This window comes from Nycticebus coucang, chromosome 16, assembly GCF_027406575.1.
Source record: "Nycticebus coucang isolate mNycCou1 chromosome 16, mNycCou1.pri, whole genome shotgun sequence".
NCBI classification, from domain to species: Eukaryota; Metazoa; Chordata; class Mammalia; order Primates; family Lorisidae; genus Nycticebus; species Nycticebus coucang.
Genome location: NC_069795.1, coordinates 85078244 through 85103994, shown reverse-complemented (window position 1 = coordinate 85103994; position 25751 = coordinate 85078244). Strand labels below are relative to the sequence as shown.

Here is a 25751-nt window from a genome sequence, read left to right as displayed (position 1 = left end):
CCTTTCCTTCTTTTCACATTACAGAGAAAAGGCTAGTAAAACACAATTCCTCCCCCATGGGAAATACTTTTCATAGATTTTTTTAATTTTATTTTGTTTGTTTGTTTGAGATAGAGTCTTACTTAGTTGCCCTGGGTGGAGTGCTGTGATGTTGTCATAACTCACTAGCATGAAAAAAAAAAAAAGAAAGAAAGAAACTGGAAGCCTTTGAACAGTGAAGGAGAATAAATTTCTAGCTTCCTGTAAGTCAATAATATAATTATTTTGGACATGGAGGGAATTTAGAGCTTAGCATATTTACTCATACATTAGTGAAAAATTTGAAATTCCATCTCTAAGTAAAAATAGATTTGAGAAGAATCCACCATTTTTATTGTCCATCTTTTTGATACGTTTTTTGCAAAATAATGGAGAGGAAAGAATATGGACTTGTTTTTAATATTGGCCTAGCTACGTTCCAGTTGAGCACCATTGAGCAAATCATTTGACCTCTCTTAGCCTTAGTCTTGTTACCAGTAAATTGGGAATAATAATGTGTACTTTTGAAGGTCGTCTTGAGGATCTTAGATAATACATATAAAATTCATGGCACATAGGTATGAACCAATAAATGTACTAATGGGGAGTTGTCATTTCTGCTACTTCTATTTATAACATCAATATTAGTTCCTGTAACATTTACTCAAGGGCAAAGCTTTAAACTCTAATTTGGGAGCTTCCAAAATGAAGTGTGAACTTCATTTTCACACTCACAGGCCCTGAGATCTTTCACTGTTGCCTTATATTTAACCAAATTGTGATTAGTTCCAGAAAAACACATTTTAAAGCCCTGGTGCCTGGCATTTTCCAGTGAAGAACCCAGAGGGGCACAATTAAAATGTTTCTTATATGACCACACTAGGCATTGCATTGCAGTGGAATGCCTCTGTTTAGGAAGCTGTGATTCACAATTCTGCAGTGGAGGCTCAGACTGCCCCTGGATCAAACAGCCCCAGGGTCAGACAGCCACAAAAGCTGGGAACCTGCTTCGTACCCCTGTCACTGGAAGATAGGGGTTGAGGGCTGGGTAAAAAGCGTGAAAGCAACTACCAATTCAATTTGTAGGGAGGCTTGAGGGAGGATTCTTGAGTTACAAAAATATTCACACAGTAAAATGAATTTTCCCTTGCAGAAGACACATTAGTTATCTGTGACTAAGGAGTTTTAGAATGGGCCTCTCTTTGGGGAACTGTTCAGAGTGTCTGTGATTAGTTTTCCTTGATGGGATGTGAGTGAGTGAGCCGCATATCTAACGAGGCCTCACAGCCCGTTTCTCTCTAAGTCTCCTCCAGTGTATGTGTTTACGCCGTGTACCCTTGACAAGGAGACCCGGGTAGTGGAGACATGTGCTCTGCCACTCCCAGCACAGACGTGGGAATTGGGAGCTCTTGGGTCTGTTGTTTCTTCCCAAAGACTGACTATGTGTCCTTGGGCCAGTCAGTTCACAAACAAGGTACAGGAGATGGTATCTGCAGTGGACTGAGCGCCACCTGAGAAAGCTGCTACGGGACTACAAAGTGTTCAGCATTGTTGTTTAGCTCAGATAAGGAAAACACTTGCAATTACCGCCCAGACCTCTACACTGCCGCTTCGTCGTCGTCTTTTTCTTCTCTTAATTTTTATTAAATCATAACTGTGTTCATTAATGCATTGATGAGGCACTATGTGCTGATTTTATATACAATTTGGAATGCTTACATCAAACAAGTTAACACAGCCTTCACCTCACTTACTTAATTATTGTGTTATGACATTTATACTCTACACGTAATAGATTTGACATGTACCCTTGCAATATACACCATAGGTGAGGTCCCACCCATTACCTTCCCTGCACCCGCCCTCCGCCCTCCCCTCTTCCCTCCTTCTTCCTGGACTATAGTTGTGTTTTATCTTTCATATGAAAGTGTGGGTGATTATATATTGGTTTCATAATAGTCCTGAGTACATTGGATACTTTTTCTTCCATTCTTGAGATACTTTACTAAGAATATGTTCCAGCTCCATCCATGTAAACATAAAAGAGGTAAAGTCTCCATCTTTTTTTTTAAAGCTGCATAATAAGCCTACTTTCCCCCATGAAGTCAAGTCTCCCCTAAACCAGATGAGGATTCACACTTAACTTCAACAGAATCTACTCTGCCTTTGTGCTATATTTAGTCCCTCACGAGTCAAGGGACATCTGTTGCACTCCTGCTGGTTTGTGTTAGACACTGTGTAAGTAGAGGATGCAAAAGATGAGGAAGTCTTGGTCCCATCTCAAAGAGCTCAAAATATGGTGGAGACAAACATGTGCACAAAACCAGAACACATTGCATGCTACAGGAGTATACTTCCAAAAGCTTTATGGGTAGAAAAAGGAGGATTGACCAGTTCTGCCTGAGAGGGACCGATTCAGGGAAGGCTCCAGAGAATAGAGCACATACGGTTGCGGTCTGGAGTCATTCAGTCAGAGACCTAAGAGGGAAGATTAACAGGAGGAGAGGTGCCAAGGAGGACAGAGTATAAGATACATTCAGAGAACTGCAAGTAACCTGATTTGGCTAAAATGAAGGGAACACAGGGGAATGGCTCTTGTAGGTCAAAGTTATGGAAGTTCTCACTGTGCCAAAAACCTGGATTTCTCCTATAGGCATAGGAGGATCTGTATACAGTTTCTAGGCAAGCTATAGATATGATCCCGTCTGTGTTTTAGAAATATGTCTCTGCAGAGTAGCAAAGGTGATCAGCTAGAGCAAGCCAGAGGTCACACAGGGGCTGCTCTCAGGCCAGATGACTGCAGGTGTATTTAGTTGGATATTGAAAACATTTTTTTGAAAAAATTTTAAACTAGTTGCAAACATTAAAAACTTGGAAGAATTAACATAAAAATCTAGATTTTTAGCTTCTGTTAAAAAGTAGAGTTCAGAATTTTTGCCTGGCAAGAATCAGCGGTTGCTGAGAAGAGCCTTCCACTTTTGAGTTGGAGCAAGCATTCCACCATTTGCCTTCCTGGTTCTTGCATTTGAGTATGAGATTCCTGGAGTCAAGCAAGCCTGGAGTCAGAAAGGTCACCGATGATGATGTTGCAGTTAGACTGTCAGGAATGATGAGAACCTGAGCCAGGGTGAAAACAATGAGGATTGAGAGGAAGGCAAGGATGGACTCTTGATTGTTGACATGTGGGAAGTGAGAGGCATGGAAAAGTCAGACTCCAGGGTTGGCCAGGCACGGTGGGTCATGCCTGTAATCCCAGAACTCTGGGAGGCCAAGGCAGGTAGATTGCTCAAGCTCAGAAGTTTGAAACCAGCCTGAGCCAGAGTGAGACCCTGTCTCTACTAAAAATAGAAAAACTAGCAGGGCGATGTGGCAGATGCCTATAGTCCCAGCTACTCACACGGGGCTGAGGCTAGAAGATCGCTTGAGCCCAGGAGTTTGAGGTTACCGTGAGCTATTTGACGCCATGGCACTATACCCAAGCAACAGAGTAAGACTCTGTCTCAAAAAAAAAAAAAAAAAAAAGACTCCAGGGTTATTACTTTGGGTAAGTGGGTAGGATTCTAATACAGTCAGAAACCCCAGAAGGGAGAGGGCTTTGGAAAGATGGTAGAGTATTCAGTATGGACCTTTGTAGTTTAAGACTTCAAAAAATATCAATAAGACCTTTGAAACTATATTTGTAGGTAAGTAACATAGTTGGTTAGAAATACTGTAGTGCGCGGCGCCTGTGGCTCAGTGAGTAGGGCGCCGGCCCCATATGCCGAGGGTGGCGGGTTCAAACCCAGCCCCGGCCAAACTGCAACAAAAAAATAGCCGGGCGTTGTGGCAGGTGCCTGTAGTCCCAGCTGCTCTGGAGGCTGAGGCAAGAGAATCGCGTAAGCCCAGGAGTTAGAGGTTGCTGTGAGCCGTGTGACGCCACGGCACTCTACCAAGGGCGGTACAGTGAGACTCTATCTCTACAAAAAAAAAGAAAAAAAAAAAAAAAGAAATACTGTAGTAAAATAAGAAAGGTTACTATTATGAACCGAGCTCTTATAAAATTGTTTCTCCTTTTCTGTCTCCCACATTTTGTCTTGAACTCTTAACAAGTTGTTAGGTAAGTATCTTTTCTTCAAACCAGGAAAGCAAGCAAGGACATGGGGATGTTTGAAATGGCTCAGGTGGGCTTCAATGATTAGACAATTGGAAAAGAAGAAACACGCCTTCCTTGGTTTAGTCAGTATAAAATAAATGGGTGATGTTAGAATGCACATTTAAAATAAGTTATAGGCTCGGCACCCATTGCACAGTGGTTACAGTGCCAGCCACATACACCAAAGTTGGCAGGTTTGAACCCAGCCCCAGCCAGCTAAACAACAATGGCAACTGCAACAAAAAATAGCCAGGCGTTGTGGTGGGCACCTATAGTCCCAGCTACTTGAGAGGCTGAGGCAAGGGAATCCCTTAAGCCCAAGAGTTTGAGGTTGCTGTGAGCTGTGACACCACAGCACTCTACTGAGGGCAATATAGTGAGACTCTGTCTCAAAAAATTTAAAAAATAAATAAATAAAATAAGTGACAGCTATAATGTAGAATTTATTTAAGGAAAAAAATTAATAGAAAACCTGAAGCAGAGACATAACTAGGATAAGGGAAATGGAGTTTCTGAGGAATCAAGTTAGAAAGAGATGTCCTCTCAGGCTACTTGCAAGACCCTGACCGTCAACCCTTCTTACATTGTTTCCTGTTTGCGTTGCTTGCCTGATCATGTCCTGGCTCTGAGTTTTTGGAAAAAAACCAAGTTATAAATGTTTATGATCATAAATTGTAAAATGTTATGCCCCATCCCATGAGAATCCATGGATGTAATTACAAAAGTCAATTGAGATCTATGATCTTATCTAATTCACACGTACATACCAACCATGGGGTAATACAGGCAGAACAAGATCCGGGTGAGACTCGTGGGAGCTGTCAGCCTCACACCTTATCTCACGTGTCTCCATTGAGAGAAGCCACAGGCAAGCTGTTCACACTGGCGTGTGTGTGACAGGGGCTCCTCTCTGCAGCAGCCCTCACTGACGCTCATGCAGAACTCTCACTGCTGCTGAGGGCCACTCACCAGCGGGCAGCAGGCCAAGATGCTGGAGCAAGGAAGCTATTTGAAATATTTTTTCTCTTTGGAGTTTTTCCTTATGATGCCATCCAGTCATAGAGAAGGGGCAGCCTGACACGGATCTTAGTCATCATCTAGTCCAACCTCTTTGATACATGAATATAAAAACCACTGAACGGAAAAAGGGAGTAATGTACAAATCATAAAGTAAGTATGACACAGCATAGAACAGTCTTAAAGTGGCAGGTGACTGAATCCAAAACCCAGAAATAATAGCCAAATAGGTCTGGGGGTCATTACTTTTTGAATGAATTCTTCAGTTTTTATGGTTATCTGAGTGAGTCCAATATGCCATTTAGGTAAACAGAAGAGTGATAGAATGGAGTAGAGAAAAATGGGGAAGTTGAGAGACCAGCAGGAGGCCATTGTGATTATTTAAGTGATAGATAACAGAATAGTATAGTAGAGTAATAGGTGGAGTCGAAGTATTCAATGGAGCCAGGGGTAGTGGCTCATCCCTGTAATCCTAGCACTCCGAGAGGTTGGATTGCTTGAGCTCGGGAGTTCAAGACCAGCTTAAGCAAGAGGGAGACCCTGTATGTACTAAAATAATAATAATAGAAAAAATAAAAAATAAAAACAAACAACAAAAAAAATAGTACTAGATACTTTTGAAGAAAATAAATTCTATATACATATTTCTGTACCAATGTATTCTCTTGCTAATATAGGAATAAACAATAGCTTATATAATTTGAAAACCACATTACTATTTGTATGTAGGAGGAAGACCTATTTTGTATTTATACTCTGCGGTTGGGCATTACTGTTGCCCAATATGCCCAAGAAGTTTTAATATATGTAACTAGCTTCATGAAGTTACACTGCATTAATTTTAAATGGCCATGTCCAAAATTTAATATTTATTCATTCATGTATGTATTCAACAAACAACCTCTACTGTATTTTATGTACATTTTTCAATGCTAGAAACATAAAGAATTTTTTTTGAGTTCTTATCTTTGAAGAGCTCAGCATCTAATATGGAAATTATGCTTATGTTTCAGTTACTATAGCTACATACCCAATCACTCCAAAACATTTTGGGTGAAAAGAACAATCATGATTTATTATCTCTCATAGTTCCATGGGTCAGAAATGTGACAGCATCTAAAATGGATAATACCAATGTGGGGTCTTTCACGTGGTTTCTGGCCTGAGATCTCTCAGAGGCTGCCTCTCCTACACCTGGGCTAGGAATTCTTCAACAGCTGGTTTGGTACAACTGGAGCTCTTCAATCATCTCCCTCTGTCTTTATGAGGTCTATAGCATGGCAGCTCTGAGCTAACCCAACATCCTTACATGGCAGCTGCAATGGTTTGAATGTATACTGAAAAGTTCCTATATTAGAAACTTAATTTTCAGTGCAACAGTGTTGGGAGATGGAACCTAATGATAGGTGATTAGGGCCAGGCATGGTGACTCATCCCTGTAATCCTAGCACTCTGGAAGGCTTAGGCAGGTAGATCACTTCAGCTCAGTAGAGGTTTCAGACAAGCCTGAGCAAGAGCAAGACCCCCATCTCTACTAAAAATAGAAAAACTAGTCAGGAGTTGTGGCACATGCCTGTCGCCCCAGCTACTCTGGAGGCTGGGGCCAAAGGTTTGCTCAAGCCCACCAGTTTGAGTTTGCTGTGAGCTATGATGCCATGGCACTCTACCAAGAGTGACAGTGTGAGACTCTGTCTCAAAAAATAAAAAAACTAAGAGTTGCTTAGGACCTGAGGTCTCTGCCCTCATAAATGGATTAACATTGTTACCATGGATGTGGCTTAGTACTTATCTTTAGAGTAGTTGTTATAAAAAAATGAATTCAGCTCCCCCTTGCTCTCTCCACCTGACCCTCTCCTACCTTTCTATCTTTGGCCATGTGTTATAGCACCAAAGGCTTTCACCAGATGCTGGCATTATGCTCTTGCACTGCCTAGCCTCCAGGACCATGAGGCAAATAAACTTCTATTGTTTATAAATTACTTAGCCTGTGATATTCTGTGATTGCACCGCAAAACAGACTAGGACAGCAACTCAGGGCTCTGAAAGTATAAATTTCCAGAGAAATGCAATATTACATGTTATGAACAGCATCAGGAGTCAGGCAGCAACACTGGTAGAGTAGTGGCCAGGTAGTTACAGAAATCCTCCCAGAACCTTACCTCCCCTCGGTGGACTATGACATTGTGGGATGAGATGTGACCATCTTTGGCAATTATGGACCCCTGTTGTAAAGAAGGTATGAAAACGTCTGTAAAAGAACAGTAGAGGAGGAAAGTGATCAGTAAAGGAGGTAATGTTCACACATCCCCCCTAAATGTTGAGGCATTTAACTTGCTCAGTAAAAATATTCCAGGTAGAGTCAGCAGTGGAAGGAAAGACTTATGAGAATGGGGAGCATCAAGTGTTAAAGAGCTTGGGTCCATAGAAACAATAGAAACAAAGACTGAGTTTAGAGGGAAATAATGAGATCAGGCTCTCATATCCTGAAGGGAGGCCCATATCCTGAAGGGCCTTGATCATCAAGTTAAAACTTCTAAGCAGCCACTGTCTTAGAGCACAGGCTATATAGTGATCCTCTTCAGTAATCTCGTTCATCTACATTCTTTTCTGCTTTGATAGTAATCATATCTTCTCTGTTAAAGTTTACATCCTAACTGAACACAGACTCCAAACCATTGAATCTCATGGATTTTTTTTTTTTTTTTTACCCACCGCAAACAACTCTGGGATGGCATGCATTTGAACAAACCAAAAGTGATTTCACTTTTCTAATTTCCAGAGTTTTTTGGCTAAATGCAGAGTGAGAAATTCATACCTTTTTCAAGCAGTGTGGGTTCTTTTTCCCAATTTCTCTCATCCATCTGGTTCTCTGGAGGTCTTGGAATCTAGGAACGTGTTAGTTCACTGTGCTGAAATCCAAAAAAGACTGCTAAACTGTGAAAGAAAATTTACATTCCAGAGACTCTGAAAGAGTTAGTCCACCACTCTTTGCAGCAGAAAGGAAAAAACATCTGTATTTTTTGTCTCCTTTGTCTTTCAGCAGTTATGGAATAGAAAACCCTGTACCCTCTGCCTGGACTTTTTGTACCTAGTTAATCTAAATCACTTTTGGCAGGTTGAGGGAAGAACCAAAACATACAATTACTTTATTTCCAGTGTCAGAAAATATTACGGCCAAGATACAATTTAAGAAAAACAAATCGCTTCATCGGCTTCCCTCTGAGCTCTTCGTGAAATTCCGTTCTGGTGAATGGGTTCAGAGCCGGGTATTTGACATATGCATCGGTGGGGATCTATTGCAGCCAGGATGCTGGTGTGTCTTGACAGCCTTCCTTAAGTGATGGTGTTGCCTTTTTGTTTTCTACTGGCAGAAGTTACAGTCAGAAGGCCTTGTTCTCAACAGAAGCCAAGTGATTGCCAAATCTGATCTCTAGGGAATCAAAGTTAGCTCATGGCCCTCTGGCTGTTTCCTTTGCCACTTCCAGGAGATAGAGGCTTAAAGTTTTCTCTTTCTTTTGAAAGAGGATCAAGTTTGGTTCAAATAAGCTTTTCCGTCGTCTCCGGGAGTATAAGCAGAGAGACCTCCCACGACCCTACGTTTTCGTCTCAGACCACTTGTGGCTTTCTGTAATTTAGGAAGTAATTGTAATTCATAAAGCCAGGTAGAGAATAAACATCTTGGCAGGGCTTCCGTTTCAGGCAACTCTGAAGGGAGCCGACCATGAGCAGAATGATATTGGGAACATTTCTAGTCTCTGCCTGTAGATCTTTAGTCTAATCGATGATTCACAATGATTTAATTCTGATTTGAAATGTGTAGGCAGGCAGTTATTACTATGTGTACACATAGCTGAAAACATCATCACTTGGGCACCAGTTGTAGATTTGCCCTGGATGGGTCAGTTTCCCATGACAGACAAATACTGTAAGTAAAAAGAGCGCTGTCCTACTTCCTGTCATGTGATTGACTTCAGATCATTTATATTCCTAGGGAAAGTTGTAGCACTAGTTTTTTTTTTTGTTTGTTTGTTTGTTTGTTTGAGACATATACTCTTGCTAATATAGAATCCAAGAACCTAAGAGTTGAAAGAGACCTTAAATTATTTCATGACATTTTTTAAATGCAAAAATACTTGAACACTGCTGAATAATACCTGAACACTTGAAAAATGTTTTGAATACTGCTCCAGAGAACGTAGACAGACCAGGGTAGAGATAAACAATAACCTTGGCAGCAAGAAAATACATGCGGTGATACCAGATGATGATAAGGACGATGAAGAGAGTAAGGGGTGATAAGAGTCTGGCTCAGGAGAAGGGACTGCTTAAATAGGGTGGTGACAGAAAGCCATCTAAGGATGGGTGTGAAATTTTGACCATGCCTGTGGGAGTAGGGGCTGTTGGATGAATCTTTAAAGTATTCCCAAGTGATCATTCATTCATTTACTTAATATTTATTGAGCTCCTTCTGTCTGACAGGCATTATTCTGGAAACAGGGGTGAGGAAGGTGCAGCTGCAAACAAGAGAAAGACCCCTGCCCTATTTCAGTTTTTTATCAGCTCTCAATTTAGTAGGAGTTTCAAGGGACCAAGAAGTCAATGAACTTAAGTCCTTTAATTTATTTTATTTTTATTTTTTATTTATTTACTTATTTATTTTTAAGCAGTCTCCCTTATTGCCAGGTTAGAGTGCCGTGGTGTCAACCTAGCTCACAGCAACCTCAAACTCCTGGTATCAAGCAGTCCCGCTGCCTCCCCTCAACCCCCCGAGTAGCTAGGACTACAAACATGTACCACTACACCTGGCTAATTCTACTTTTTGTAGAGACAGAAAATCTTACTGTACCTCAGGCTGGTCTTGAACTCCTGGCCTGAAGCAGGCCTCCCACTTTGGCCTCCCAGAGTGCCGGGATTTCAGACATGAACCACTGCACTTACCCCTAAATCCTTTATTTTACTGGTGAAGGAATTTAGGCCCAGAGAAGAAATGCTTTGCACAGGCCTGACTGCTGGAGGCTGGCCTGGCAAGGCTCAAACCCAGCCCTTGGCTGCTGGTTCATTTCTCTTTGTCACCCAACCTTCCAGGGTCTCCAGAACATCAATCTCAACAATTCTAGTTTCTAGTAATGCTGGTATTAGTTAGCACTGTTAGACCGAAAGGTACATCTTTTCTTTCCCCACCAAGGCCTCTGTGTACTCTAAGTTAAAGATCACGTAACAGAGGGTTGTCAAGATGGTGCCAAACAGACCCGGGCATCAGGGGCTTAGCTGGGCCTACATTATAGTTAATTCAAGAAAACGGCCCCTGCCAAGTGTATTTGCAGCCAACTATAGAGACTCATCGACTCGTAGACTTTTCTGTACGCATCCTCCATGTATGAAATGTCACTGCTCCATCACGTAATAGGTTTTACAGGTATGTAAACAAAACAGCATGCATGCACACATATGTCATTATGAAAGTTTTGAGACAGACTGTCCCGGTCCATTATTTTATCTCCAAGAAATGTAGTTGACAACGTCCTTTCTGAGTCAGCCCCTGTACGTTTTAACTTGCTTGGCTTTGCGTGGATTTATGTTTTTTGATTTTTGTGTATCTCCAAATTTTTGTAATGACCCATGTATAAAGTGAGGATTGGACAAGACAGTTAAGAAATTTTCCCAAACTGCATGAAACTATGTATTCATGAGAGACGATGGGACGGCAGCATGCTGAAGATTACTAACTATGTCCAGCATTATTGCTGTTACATGGGCTGAGCTAGACATCTGAGAAGCTGAACAGCAGAACAGAGAAGATGGAGCCTTTGTCCTGCCCACATTGACAGCCATGTGGCACGTCGTGGGGATGAGATGCCACCAGTCTGCCCACTGCACCAGATTGTTGTGGAAATTAAATGAGGTCTTGTCTGAGTATATTTTATAAGTTTTAAGTACCAAGTCAAGGTGTCAATTTTTGGTTTTGGTACATAAAGAAATGTAAATTATTTTTATGAAGAACTAAGAAGTGTATGGACTTGAGGCATAATGAGGTTTATATAGAAGAACAGCTTTTTTCACAAAACTCTCAGAAAAGGAAGGGGGAAAGTCATGGAGGAATCTGGAAGTTATTTTATGTTGCGACATTATCCAGTCATCTGAGATGGTCATAATGTGAATTCCTTACATAATCCATTTAAGGGGGGAAAAAGGAGAGGCATAAAACACAGGAGAATTAATGACAACGGAAAACAGTTATAGAAATGTGGTGTTTAAAAACAGTAATTCAATTAAATGATCAAGAGATTCCAAGTCAATTGAATGTATGTCCGAGGTCCTTACAGTGTCTATGGGGGACTATCAGATTTACAACTGGCATTTGTGATGAAGCCAGGCACTGGATACTTAGCTCTCATGTTCGTGAACTCATTTAATCCTCACAACACCGCAATGTAGATATTTTCATCTGTTTTAGTAGATGAGGAAACCAAATGCAGAAAGTTCAGGAAAATCGCCTAGTCTTTCAAACCCAGGTTACTTTTTCAATAATTTATCTCTAATTCTCTTGTGTGTGGAAGATCTTCTGCTCTGATTCCTAAGTTAATAAATCGTAATGACTGTACCTTGAAAATGTTGTAAATTACTATAATTTGACTTGGCTTGGAAGAAAAGGAATTCTGTTCTTTTCTCCACTCTCAGAATAGTCTCAAAGGAATTCTCGATCTGTTAATTTTGCCCCTCACATGAAGCTCTGACACACAGTCATCTAATCTTACTTCCCTTTTTTTCCCTTTTGCCACATTTCCTAAAGATTATAAAATATTCAAGAGAAGTGTTTTGGAAGACCCAGCGTGACACACAGATTACACATTTTAAGGTGAAATACCACCTCTTTAGGCATTAAGATCTAGATAAAGTAAATGTCCTATAATAGAGGTTTCCTTCTCAGATCACAATCCTAACCCTAGTGCTAAAGAATAAATAACAGCACATAATTTACCTTGTAAAGAATGAGACTTACAGGTCTGGCACAGTGGCTTATGCCTGTAATCCTAGCACTTTGGAAGGTGGAGGTGGGAGGATCACTTCAGGCTAGGAGTTCCAGACCAGGCTGGACAGCATAGCAAGGCCCTCATCTCTACAAAATAAAAGAAAAAAAAAGCTAGGCATAGTGGTGTATACCTCTACTACAGAAGCTGATCCAGGAGCATTGCTTGAGCCTGGGAGTTTTGAGTGAGCTATGATTGCACCACTGCAGTCAAGCCAGTGAGAGAGAGCAGAGCCTGTCTCCAAAAAAGAAAAATGTGATTTATGGCTCATGAAAAAGTTGAAAAAATGCCTAACCCTGAGTTTTTTGTCCTTTCTGTTGGCTTTTTATTCTTATGGTTTTAGGGCATATTTCTTAATTTTTGAAACAGTTTATTTGACCAAATATAAACAGGAATTTTTGTAAGAAGTTTATTTTCTGTATGAATAGTAATACACATGTGGTGTTTGTGCTGGTTTGACACATGGAGGTTCACATCTGGCAGAGTTGTGTCCCCCTTCAAGTGCTGCCCAAGGCTCAGATTTTGTTACAATGTTCTTCCTGTGAAATGAATTTTGTTTCCATGCAGGGGTTATCTGAGACTCCTCTCAAAAGGGATTAGATAATGAAGAATTCTTGTTAAAATAAAACATTAACTCCAAAAACAAAAAAATGCTGAAGTAAGTAGTTAAGGTAAGTGCCAGCTCACATCTCACCTGGGATAGATTCCTGGAGCCCTGAGCCAGCACTGCTATCCTGCCGAGTCTCACCGTTCAGCAGTCATTACTCACTCCTCTGTGCTCCCGACATGCGCTCTCATGCCTCAGGACCAGCCATGTGTTCCACCCTTTAACCGGCACTGGTGTTTATAATAAACGATTCTGCCTGTCCCCTTACTGGGAACCTTTGAGGACAGCGATGGCATCTTTGCCTTCTCTCCCTTCCGCTGTTCCTGCTCCTGTCTTTCAGCTTTTTCTGTAATACTAGTGTAAGTGCGGCAGCAGCTCTTACTTCTCTTCAAGGAAACATACGGAAAGTTTGTTTAATGGTGATCTGTAGGAAAGCGGAGGTTGTGCAAGCACTAATTGCAAATAGTTGTGTTCGAAAAGATTGGCGAAAGTGAAGAAAAAAGTCACAATTCTTTTGTCTGATTGAAAATATGCAAATATCCTTTCCCATTGTGTAGGTTGTCTCTTTGCTTTGGTTATTGTCTCCTTAGCTGTACAGGATCTATAGAGAACTCAAATTAATCCACATGAAAAAAGCCAACAATCCCATATATCAATGGGCAAGAGACATGAATAGAACTTTCTCTAAAGATGACAGACGAATGGCTAACAAACACATGAAAAAATGTTCATCATCTCTATATATTAGAGAAATGCAAATCAAAACAACCCTGAGATATCATCTAACCCCAGTGAGAATGGCCCACATCACAAAATCTCAAAACTGCAGATGCTGGCGTGGATGTGGAGAGAAGGGAACACTTTTACACTGCTGGTGGGACTGCAAACTAGTACAACCTTTCTGGAAGGAAGTATGGAGAAACCTCAAAGCACTCAAGCTAGACCTCCCATTTGATCCTGCAATCCCATTGCTGGGCATCTACCCAGAAGGAAAAAAATCCTTTTATCATAAGGACACTTGTACTAGACTGTTTATTGCAGCTCAATTTACAATCGCCAAAATGTGGAAACAGCCTAAATGCCCACCAACCCAGGAATGGATTAACAAGCTGTAGTATATGTATACCATGGAATACTATTCAGCCATTAAAAAAAATGGAGACTTTACATCCTTCGTATTAACCTGGATGGAAGTGGAAGACATTATTCTTAGTAAAGCATCACAAGAATGGAGAAGCATGAATCCTATGTACTCAATTTTGATATGAGGACAATTAATGACAAAGTTATGGGGGGGAGCAGAAAGAGGGACGGAGGGAGGGGGGTGAGGCCTTGGTGTGTGTCACACTTTATGGGGGCAAGACATGATTGCAAGAGGGACTTTACCTAACAATTGCAATCAGTGTAACCTGGCTTATTGTACCCTCAATGAATCCCCAACAATAAAAAACAAAAGAAAAAAAAAAGTCACAATTCTTTCCCTCAATTTTTAGCTGTGAGTTTCATGGCTGTTAATCTAGAGGGCTCATGATGTCAAAAGAAAATATATTTTTGGAGATTTTATGTTGCCTAATAAATTGTTTCAATACTTTTTCTATTAGGAATAATGAGAGTTTTCCTTTCTGAAAGAGAAATTTTGGTTCACCTGGCCCAAGGTGAAACCCCTCACCCCAACTTTCCCTCCCAAATATGACAGACTAGGAAACCCCTGGCATCATTCCGTGTCTTAGCCTTTCAGTTGAGAAAGTCAGGACTACAGAACTGTTTTGCATGGTTAAATTGAATAATTTTATTTTATATAAAATATGTGCCCAGAGTTTATTAATCCATCAACTAATCAATGTTTGTAAAGCATTGCTTTTACACAAGCATAATACTGTTGTAGATGCCAGAGATTCAATAATGAATTTGGTCTTATCCTATAGGGGTTTGGAAAGAAAAACTGTCTTAAGATCTTGTTAACTGAAAACAATAATAAGTTGTATAATTTGGAGAAAGAAAGCTTTATCTCTTTGAAAGTGTTTATTGCCCTCTGTAATGGCCATTCCAGCAGGCTGAGGGACAGGGCACCTAGCCACAAGCCAAGAGCACTGGGTTCTGGGAAGGGACAAAAGATTTTATTCTGAGCTACTGCGCAGGGTGGCTGAATATACACATTTAATAAGCTGTAGGAGGAGTCACAGGTATTTGTGAAAAGAGAACTATGCGCCTATGCAATGGAGCTGTTTTTCCTTGGGGTCCACATTTAAAAGTAGTCACCTTCTATGTCAAAAAGGGGAAACAAGGACATAAAACCCTCTTTGTGCATGTTCTGTGGATGGTTAAAGCCACTTCAGGGTTGGTGGTCTTTTATCGGGAAAGAATGCTGGTCTGGACTTGAGGAAATGCAGCCTGATGGCCGTTAGCAAGGGAGGGGGGAGATGTGTGTCCAACTTCCCATCATCATGGCTGGGAACTCTGAGTTAAGGTTTGGTGGGGGTCCCCTCAGCTGAGAGGGGTCTGTTCAGTCAGCAGGGGATTATTTTTAGTTCACAGGCTTAAAATGTTTCCTCTGTTTACTGCAAGGAACTAGTAACTTGCAGGTCGTGAGCCTGGCTGCCTGCTATTTGCAACATGGCGTGTGTCTATTGAAATAGAGAATCAGTATAGTGTGCTTGTAGCAAAGGGATTCTCCATTGGACAGAATTAGGAGACCTGTATTCTAACTCCAGATCTGCCACTAGCTGTGTTAGCCATCTGTACCTTAGTTTCTTAAATCTGGTAGTTGCAGTGGGCCCGTGGTTTTGTAATAGTACAATGCGGACCCCCTTACACACTTACTCTTCATCCAGAAGTGATCTGGGGCTCTGTGGGATGTGCTTCCTCAAAAAAATTGTTTCCCTGAAAAAAAAAAAAGATCATGGGAGAGGAAGGCAAGCAAGGAACTTTTCAAGATCTAATATTTTCTAACTCTTTTTTTTTCTCTTTTTGTTCTTATCTCATCAAGACCAAGACTATACCTAAAACATGAGATGTCACCCGTTATCTTTCCAACAGTCTTTCCTTTTTTACAATATTGTTTTTGTACCTAGAAAAGATAAAGATGAATATAAGATCACATTTTCATTTTATAAAATGAAAATTTTAACATTTATAAATGGCAACAGTCACTTTTTAGTCTTACAAGTCTTAAAATACTTATGTTTCTTGCATTTAAATATTCGGCGTTGAACATGTATAAACACCTATGCAATTTGTACATTATGGCTTTACACTTAACTTTCTTTATCATCTCACACATAAAGTTTATGTTACCTGTATGCTTCATTTATATTTGGATGATTCTTCCATCACTTCTGCCTGTGAGTTAGAAGTTATTTGGATATATGCAATATCCAAGGATTAAAAAAAAAAAATGCAACCACATTGTATCTCTGGCTTTTAAAGAGTTGCATTGGGGGAGTTGTATGTGCAGACTTTGTGACTTAATTTTTATCTTCACATAACTTTTTCATTGTAAGCACAGTTGTATTCCCATTATTTCAGAAAAGTATATAAGCCGTGCTTTTTAGCAACTGATTAAATTTCTTGCTTTTTCAGCCACTCTTTTATCTTCTTCTTTTAACCAAACTTTCACTGGAGTAACTACCTAAAAAATTTCTATGAGGGAAAAAGTCCTCAAATAGTGCCTGCTGCAAAGAAAATAAAATCTAGGTCCTTAACTCAGCTTAAGCCAGAAGGCCTTCCACAGCTGGCTGCCAATGACTTCCCTTGTGTCAGGGACTACATAGGCCAGGACAAGGATGTTTACTCTTGTGGTTGCTATAGTGTGCTGTCCAGATCTCTGTTCAAGACCGAGGTGCTCACTCCCCTAGCTGCTGACATTTTATAGCTGGGTCTCTCTGGTAATTACCCTCAAGCAAAAAGAACCTCTTCACCCAGAGTCACACCTCCTTGGTGGAGCCTGCATCTACTGACTGGTAGACACAGGGATTCAAAGACCTTATCCTCAAGCTCAGAGGAGGGTAGCCCTCCCCCTGGAGCCACCAGAGATCTTTGTTGTAGCTGCGCCCTAGTTCAACCCCTGCCTCTGCCCAAGGACTGCCTGAGGTGCAATCACAGGTGTAGATTGCAAGGAGACCTCTTGACAATTTCCTGTGTGCAAATCTCTGCTTCCGAATTTGTTTCCTGGGAAACACAACCTCACACTATGGCTTCATGGGGCCAAGGGGGAAAGATCACAGTTTAGTCATAGAGATTGACATAAACCACTAAGTCAAGTACATTGTATTCAGCGTCATAGGAGAAGCATCTTATAATACTATGGGAGTGAAAGAAGTGACTTATTCCATTTGGAGTATGAGGTTGTACAGTTAAGTTCATGAACTCCTTGTAGAAAAAGTGCTACATACATCATTACTGAATATCACCATGGTCACGGTCAAGGTACTCCATTTGGGAAGCTATGCACCAATGTCAGTGTCTAGTCCACTCTTCAAAGCAATTTTGGAACTCTTTATCTGGAATGGGCATCAGAGCTGTTACTGCATGAGGTATGACAATTAAGTTCACAAACTCATCCTAGAAAAAGTGCTTTGAAGGGTAGACTAGGCACTGGCATCGGTGCATAACTTCCCAAGGGCAGTACTTCAAAGGCAACCATCACGATATTCAGCGCTGAGGTAAGTAGCACTGTTTTAGGATGAGTTTGTGAACTTACAAAGCGAGAATTAGAAAAGATTTCTCAGGAGATGTGGCCATGTGAGCTTCATTTTGAGGAATGAGTAGGCATTCTCTACACAGAATAAGGAGTTAAGTGCCCTGGGCTTGTAAAGGATGCTGCTTTATTGAAGATGTGGCAGAAATCTCAGTGTGGCAGCTGGAAGGTGGAGTGCCCAGGGGACAGTGGTGGAGTTGGGTCAGGAGTCAGCTTACAAAGCCCTCTCCTGCTCTTAGAGAGTTTTAGGCTGGAGTGTGTTCTTTTCTTCTTATTTCCCATCCATCAAATGTGGCAACCCCATTAAACAGCAGAAAGTGATTCACATGGACACATTAGGAGATAGCCCTTTCACTTATATGCTTGAAAACTTTGTTTTCTTCAGAACTATTTTATCAACCATTTCATTTTAATCTGCTTCAGAGAAGCCTGATATTCATATGAAGACTGCCATTTGGGGGGGGGGTCTGGATTTAAAATAATCATCTACAAGATGACACAGTACTTTCTGGAATTATAAGTAGGAAGACATACTAAGAGGCAATATAGTCCAGGTTTCTAACAGATGAACCCCCTTTCACACCTCTAATAAGGGGCTTATCAAGTTGTTTCTAGGAGATCTCCAATAATGGGTTTAGTCACTCTTTCCTATTATTAATGTACCACAGAGAGATAAAATGGTAGAGTTTGAATTAATCATCATTTTACAGATGAGAAGACTGAGGTCTAAAAAGAAGAAATTATTTACCGAAGGTCAAACTGTGGATATTGAAAAAACAAGAAGGATGGTTCATATTCTTCATCTAATAACTTTTCTTCTCCAGGCCTACGTACTGAATTCCTCAGATCCTTCTCTGAGTTACTTGGAGTTAGGAACTGGGTTCTCAGTTTCCAGTTCTTCCTCTTTCCTCATGAGCTCCATGGCTCATGTCCAATTGATCAGTTCTCTGGATCTGTTTGTGCACCTTTGCAATCAGAGCCTGGACCGGAGGGACCCCCAATACCCTCCTCCCTGACAGTGTCAGTTTTTCTTCTTTCTCTGAGAGAAAGTGGGCCCAGGGGAACCAGCAGGCCAGTTGGAGACTGGAAAGGGAAGGAGGAAGTTAAGGGAGTTGGTTAGTGAAGGTCACGGTGCCCTCTCCATCCCTCACTAGCCAGGAGGCCAGTCAATTGCATTCTTACAAGGTTTTTTTCTAATCTGGGTACATTTTGCAATAGGCTGATTTTAAGCGTATTTTACACTTTTTTCCATTGCAGCAGAAATGTTTGAATTACCTGTCATTTGAATAAAGCTTCTACAAACCGTAAAGTATTTCCATAATAACTGACTTAACTGTATATGTTGCTGCTAGTTTTGAGTAAATGAGCTGAGTCTTGTAGCCAAGCCTCAATGCAAACAGAAACATTTTCTGGTGAAGCATTTTCTGGTTGTTCAACTCCATTAAAGAGCTAGCTTAAAAAAAAAAAAATGTTAAAACCGCAAAGAAGCAAAACACAAGCCTTGGGAAGACAATTTCCAGCCACATTAGCTCAGATCATCAGGGTAGAAAAGAAGCAGGCCCTCATTCTCCAGACCATCGTCATCTCCACACTCTCATCCTAGGCTCTTCTGCTATTTTAATTTCACCACTTCAAAATGGGGGGAAAAAAATAGGTTAATAGTTTCCATGAGTTTAGACTGTGACCAGAGGCGTACTAAGCAATTTCAGAAGTTTGGGCAACCGCAGCTTTGAGGAAAGGATGATGATGGATTTACCAATTCATCTTGGGATGGGTTCCAGAGTTAAGGGAGTCAGCCCAGCACTGCGCTGCCAGGGGGGGATGTAAACAATATCCCTTCATTCATTCTTTTGCACACGTTCACCCCAGGCTTATTTTTATCCCAGACCATATACAGAGTGCACGCAATATGGGACAGAGAATCCTATTCTTAAGCCATAGTCCCTCCTCTTAACAAAATCACAGTGTGGTAGATGAAAGAGACGTATGCACAGATAAATTTAATAAAACGTAACTGTAAGCATACTCTCAGTAATGGGAGGAAAAGAACCAATTAATTCTAGATGGGGCCGTGAGGGAAGGATTCACTGGGAAATTACATTTTGGCCTATACTTGAAAGGTGAAAATGGCAAATTGCAGTACATGTAGGCATTAGCCGAGGCACAGAATTAGGAAAGTTTGTCATAGGCTGAGGAAGAGCGAGGTGGTAGGAGAAGTCTAGCCACCTAGAAAGGGTGGTTGAATGTATGTCAGGAATTAGTTCTTTTTACATTTTAGAAGAACCAGTAAGTCTTTTGTTTTTGTCTTTTTAATCAGGAAAGGTATTTAGTCACATTTGTGTTTTAGAAAGTAAATCAGAAAGTATTTGGGGGAGTATTAGCAGAGCTGAGATGCAAGGAAGCCGATTCAGAGGTGCCTGCTACGGGTCAGAATGAGGACCCCGGGCGCTTCTCCCTTCACAGCCATTCCCAGGGCAGTTATTGCTTAGTTTCAGACCTCCTCCAGGTCTGCGTCCTCCTAATGAGATCCACATCCCAAGCTTACTCCTGAACACAAACTCAGCAAGTCAGTTCAGATATCTCATTTGGACTGTAGCAGGTCACATGTGAAACGTGGTTGTTTGGTAAGAGCAGGGACTCTGCCGAGCAGTGGCGAGTTAACAGTCAATCCGTGTAAGTCCTGACTCAGAATTAAGAGGAGGTCTGGGTTTCTAAAGTTCAGCATATTTTTAAAGCCAAATTAAATTGACTTTATTAATTCACTTTCCAAAAGCAGGCCCCTTGCAGGTTCAACATTTCTGTCAAGAATTTACAAACCATCAAACCTTCAATGATATTTGAAGGAAGGCTGTAAAGGTTCAGAGGCCTTGTGGGTCATGCTGAGCTCTGATTTGGGTTCTGCAGCTAGCAGGCTGTCTTAGACGTCAGACAGACACCTCTGTAAAGAGTGAGGGGCCTTAGTGACCCTGCTAGGTCTTTAATGATGGATCAAGTTTTAGAAGTAACAGTGAAGCTATCTCCAAATGGTGTATTTCAGGGATCAACAAACTAAAGCCACAGACCCAGTCCAGCCCATCACCTGTTTTTATAAATGAAGTTTTGTGGATGGCCCTTTGTTTACATGCTGTCTATGGCTGCCTTTGAGCTTCAACAGCAAAATTGAGTTGTTCAAACAAAAGCCAGAAAGATTTTACTTCATGGGGCTTTGCAGAAAAGTTTGCCATCAGCCTTGCTATTGGAAATAAGGGAAGTGACAAGGGTGGAAGTCATAAAACATGTGTTCTAAATCCTGTATTTTCCATCTATTATGCAACTGTGTCGCCTTCTCCCTCTAATACAGAATACACTCTGCCTTCCCCTGAGCACTGGACGAGCACCCGAGCTGAGGTGTTTTGTGTGTGGGCTCCTCAAGGCCCGGCCTGATGTTGCTTTTCTTTCCGTCCTCAGAATACTCTGGAGCAGTGCAACGTGTGCTCCAAGCCCATCATGGAGCGGATTCTCCGAGCCACTGGGAAGGCTTATCACCCGCACTGCTTCACCTGTGTGATGTGTCACCGCAGCCTGGATGGGATCCCGTTCACTGTGGATGCTGGCGGGCTCATTCACTGCATCGAGGACTTCCACAAGTAGGCAGCCTATTCTCCTTTTTCCAGCCAGCTGGTTATCTTGGAGTTTGTCCTTGTTCCCTGGCATCTGGACCATCCGTTCTTCTCTCTCTGAGTTGTAGAATCTCAGGATTTAGTGGGACCTTTAAAAACATGTATCCCCTCACCCAAATATAGGTGTTTGTACCAAAAGATCCATATGGTCATCCAAGCCCCTGACCTCTGCTTCCCGGGGCTTGTCCATTGCATCTTTGGGTGGCTCTGATTGTGGAGAAGTTAACTCAGTGGTAGAACATTATATTAGAAAGTGGCAGAATCCTGACCTAAACACGAAGATGTGTGACATTTAGCAGATGGCTGAACTTCTGGGAGCATTTCAACTTAGTTGTTTGCAAACCTGGTCCTAAAGCTCTCTCAGCCGTGACAACTCAGAGTTGTCTCAAAAGCTAACCTCTGCATCCCTGCCAGTCTACAAAGAGGAGGTTATGGGGGATAAACACAGACAAATTCCTCTGTATTTTACCCATCTAAGCCTCTCCCCTAGATTCAGAGGCAGCCGTGCCGCTGTCAACACACACATGCTTTTCCCTGGCCTTTTCACCCACCCAGGCCTTCCCTTCCTCAGCTTTTTTTTCTAATGAAATTAATCAAGTTAAATTGCACAATGCTCAGAGGAGGATTAGAAAATAGAGCCTCAAGATCAAGGCCATTTACGTCCCCACTTCTTCATAGTTCTCTTTTGTTGTTCCCTCTTTCTTTTTTTTTTTTTTTTTTTTGTAGAGACAGAGTCTCACTTTATGGCCCTCCGTAGAGTGCCATGGCCTCACACAGCTCACAGCAACCTCCAACTCCTGGGCTTAAGCGATTCTTTTGCCTCAGCCTCCCGAGTAGCTGGGACTACAGGCGCCCGCCACAACGCCCGGCTATTTTTTGGTTGCAGTTCAGCCGGGGCCGGGTTTGAACCCGCCACCCTCAGTATATTGGGCCGGTGCCTTACCGACTGAGCCACAGGCGCCGCCCCTGTTGTTCCCTCTTTCCTGTTATGGCTGTAGTTTCCAAGAAAATTATGGTTTTGTATTTTGCTTATTTTGATTTGGCCACTTGGTTAATTGGTTAATTGGTATGTAACCTTTGTGATATATTTCTAAGAACTGTATTAAAACGATAGATATGATTTGTGAACGGTAGGCCCCGAGGTTTTCTGGCTTGTGTGTGTTAGACGGGGGCTTTGAGGACAGCTTCTGAGGCTGCCAAGAAGACGAAGCTCAGATTGCTCACCACTTTGGGTACCTGTTCTAGCCCCCAAATGTACAGTCTGGTGGGCGAATCTTCTCCTGTCTATTGATTTTCAACAACCAGGAAGTATTCACCACAACCAGTTTAAGGATCCAGGACTCATATTTTAAAAATGAATTTCCTGACCACTTTTCAAGTGGCAAAGAAAGTGAAAACCTCAGTAATAGACATGAGACTGAATGAATTTTAAAAAACTCAGAGGCAGAAATTTTTAACCTGAATTAGACAAGGAAGGGCTCATTTTTAAAGGGCAGTCACAGCATAAATTGTACTTCACATTATTGATATTTTTAGCTTGTAATTACACATTTAAAAAAAAGAAGAAGAAGAAAAGAACCTGCATCTATTTAAGGGAAGTGAAAAGATACCAATGGGAAGTAGATTCTGTCACTGTTTCTCTCTTTTCCCTAATCCAAGAAGGACTGATAGATATAATCAGAGCACACATGTTTCTTTTGCTGGAAAAGACTGACATATTACACCCCTCAATTAAAACAGGAAATCAATTCTGACAAATGTTAAGTTTATATCTATGCCATTTATCTTTTATTTCTAGGACTGGGGAGCATAATTAGGGACTTGTGACTTGTGGCATAAGTGTATGGGTCTGAAAGCTCCAAAAAAGCATATTTGATCAACTAAAAAGGGGGGGGAATAACCCCCCTCAACTACCCCCTTTCTAGTTCAATGCATTTTAGAACATAAATTTTTTTTTAATAATGTTGTTTTCATGATTGGCAGTTATGTCTGGAGAGAAGCTTTTTGATCTTTTCCCATTTCCCAAAGGAAAATAAGAGAATGTTTTATAGAACCCTTATTTCCGAATCTTAAAATTACCAGCACACAAAGCAGCTGAATGTCCAGCACAGGATAGGCTCTGCAAGGCCGAGGAGAGAGTAAACAAAAGGCTACAGATTTGGGGGGCCTTGTTTTTGGTCCTTCTGAATATTCTCCCTTTGTGGGTTTTTAGGAGATATATTTCAGTTCTTGCTTCCACTCATATTAATAAAGAGCCCCCGTGTGCCTGTTACTGTGCTCCACATTGAAGACGTAAAGGAGAAAAATTACACAGATATATATAGAGACGTCTCTGTCAGCAAGGAGCTTGCCAGGAGGAGGGCAGAGAAAACGTGTAGGCATAAGGCAGAAAGGGCTGGGTGCAGGAGGCCCAGGTAAGGGCTCGGCTCGTGCTGTCAGAGGCAGGAGAGATGACTGGGCTGTGCCATGGGGTAGCCTGCCCTGAAGGAGAATTTGGAGAGCGTCTTAAATGTGAAACAAAGAGATTCCTGGCAGAAGGAACATATCAGCCAAAAAGCAAGGACACAGAGTTGGGAAAGGGTTCTCTATATTCCAGGAAGGTTTACTTTATGTAACTGGGGCAGACTGGGAGTGCAGGTTACCTTCAGGAACAGGAGATCTTGTAGGAATTGAGAAGCAATTTGCCTCACCTGCTTTGTCTGTCTTGCAAATCATTTCTCCAACTCTTCTATGCCTGTGATTCCCGGAGAGATCTTATTAAACTTCATAATCTAATTCAGGTCTGGGGTGCGGCCTGAGAGTCTACATTTCAGACAGGCTCCCAGGTGGTCTTGGCCTGCCCTTGAAGTAAAAAGCTTCCGAAATAGTGTTTGAGGCCTCCTTAATGGGCCATCCCCTACATAACCACCTTTGGTCAAAGTTGGCTCGTATCCACCAGCCTACTGGACATGAACTCTTTCACAGATGGCGTTTCAGATGACTGCTGCAAACCAGTAGCCTGGCCTGGCAGACTGGCTCCCCCCTCCACCGCCCCAACACACATGCGCACACACACACATTCCCACTTCATCTAAATGGCTGTTTTTAGAGACCCGATTCAATTACATTCCCTAAGAAGACTTCTCTGATCTCACCTCCTCCCTGTTCCCCTGCTTGATTGTGCATCTTTTTCTGTGTCTGTGTCCTCTGGAGTTTAGTAAATCTGCTGTGGACGGTGCTCACACCATCTGAACCCCTCCGGGCGGTGCCGCCGTCCCTGCTTATTCCTTTTCCTAAGGGAAGAAGGGCCAGAACAGCAGCTTCATTTAACTGACTCTCTCAGTGTGGTATGCTCACTCTCCGTGCTTTCCTATCAGGGACATTCCCGTCATTTATTTGTTTAATCCGCATCCATTCACTGACTGCCAGAAATGTGCTGGGATGCAAGGTGACTCAGATCATCCCTCTCTGAGCCTTGGCTCCTGTGGCTGTCAAGTAGAAACGACAAAACTACTTCCCTGTAATGTTGTTGTCACTAGAAAATAAGGTCAAGAGTATAAGTGCTTAACAGGGCTTAGCACCTAAATAGGCACTCAATAAATGGCAGCTTTAATTATCAAAAGTGTTTTTTATCAAATTTATGATACTTACTATTGTGGCATAATATTATTATTGTCCACTCAACAAACTCATCCTTGGAATAGGCTACCTGTGAATTTGAACCCTCCTTGAATTGCCGTCCAAGGAGCGCCATGGGGACTGTGCAAGCACCTCTTGTCTCTTCCTTTGCTTTTTCCCATCATGGAAATGAGGCTAATTGGGAGGAAAGAATCATTACTCAGCAAGAATACAGTTTATGTCTTTCCAAAAGAGAAGGACCTTGAGATTGAACATAAAGCCCAATAACACCATTTCTGTGAAGAAATATGGCAGGTACTCACTCCATGAAACATAGCCCGAATACCTTTTCTTCTGCACCCGTCCTGGCAGTTGTCTCTGGAGTTTTGGAGATAGAGCAAAGTCCTATCCTTTGGAAGCTTACAGTTTAACAGTTCAGTGGTCCCCAGAGATATGCAAATAATTGCTACCAAAATAGGAATTTCAGTGAAAGATTTTTTTATCTAGAGGAGTCAGTAATTCTTCTTGGGAAATTGGAGGAAGCTTATGGATACCCTGATAAGGAAAACATACTTCTGCACTCACAGAGGGTGGGGAGTTGATCCAGAAGCCTGCTTATTTCACCACTGATAACCCAGATTTAAAAATAAGCAGGTGGTCCAGAGCAATTTTTTGCCAATGAATATAAACTTCTTGCATAAAATACCAATTTTAACAACTCTGATTACTGCTGCAGTGGTGCCATGATCCTTTTAATTTTTCTTTCATAGCAATCCATTTATCTGCTGCTTAATTCATATTTATTTAGATTGCAGCCATACAGATGCCTTTTGGGTACCGTTAGGAAAATTAACATGTACATATCAAGTATAATGTATGTAAAAATGCTTTGACAGCCACAAAATACTCTACAAAGTATTAGATTACTATCATTATTTCCTTTTAAGTCTCACTACAAATAGATAAATTTTAATATCATTAATCTTAAAACCATTAC

At 41.5% G+C, this 25751-nt stretch overlaps 1 protein-coding gene across 11 annotated transcripts in view; it reads left to right on the top strand.

The window, feature by feature from the left end:
* The window catches only part of LPP (LIM domain containing preferred translocation partner in lipoma), a 730287-nt gene that overhangs the window by 686515 nt on the left and 18021 nt on the right, over window positions 1-25751 (top strand). For all 11 annotated transcript variants that reach the window (XM_053564331.1, XM_053564334.1, XM_053564332.1 and 8 more), the window contains one exon: window positions 20946-21124. In XM_053564331.1, the coding sequence (XP_053420306.1) occupies window positions 20946-21124 (179 nt within the window). The remainder of the gene's footprint in view (window positions 1-20945; window positions 21125-25751) is intronic.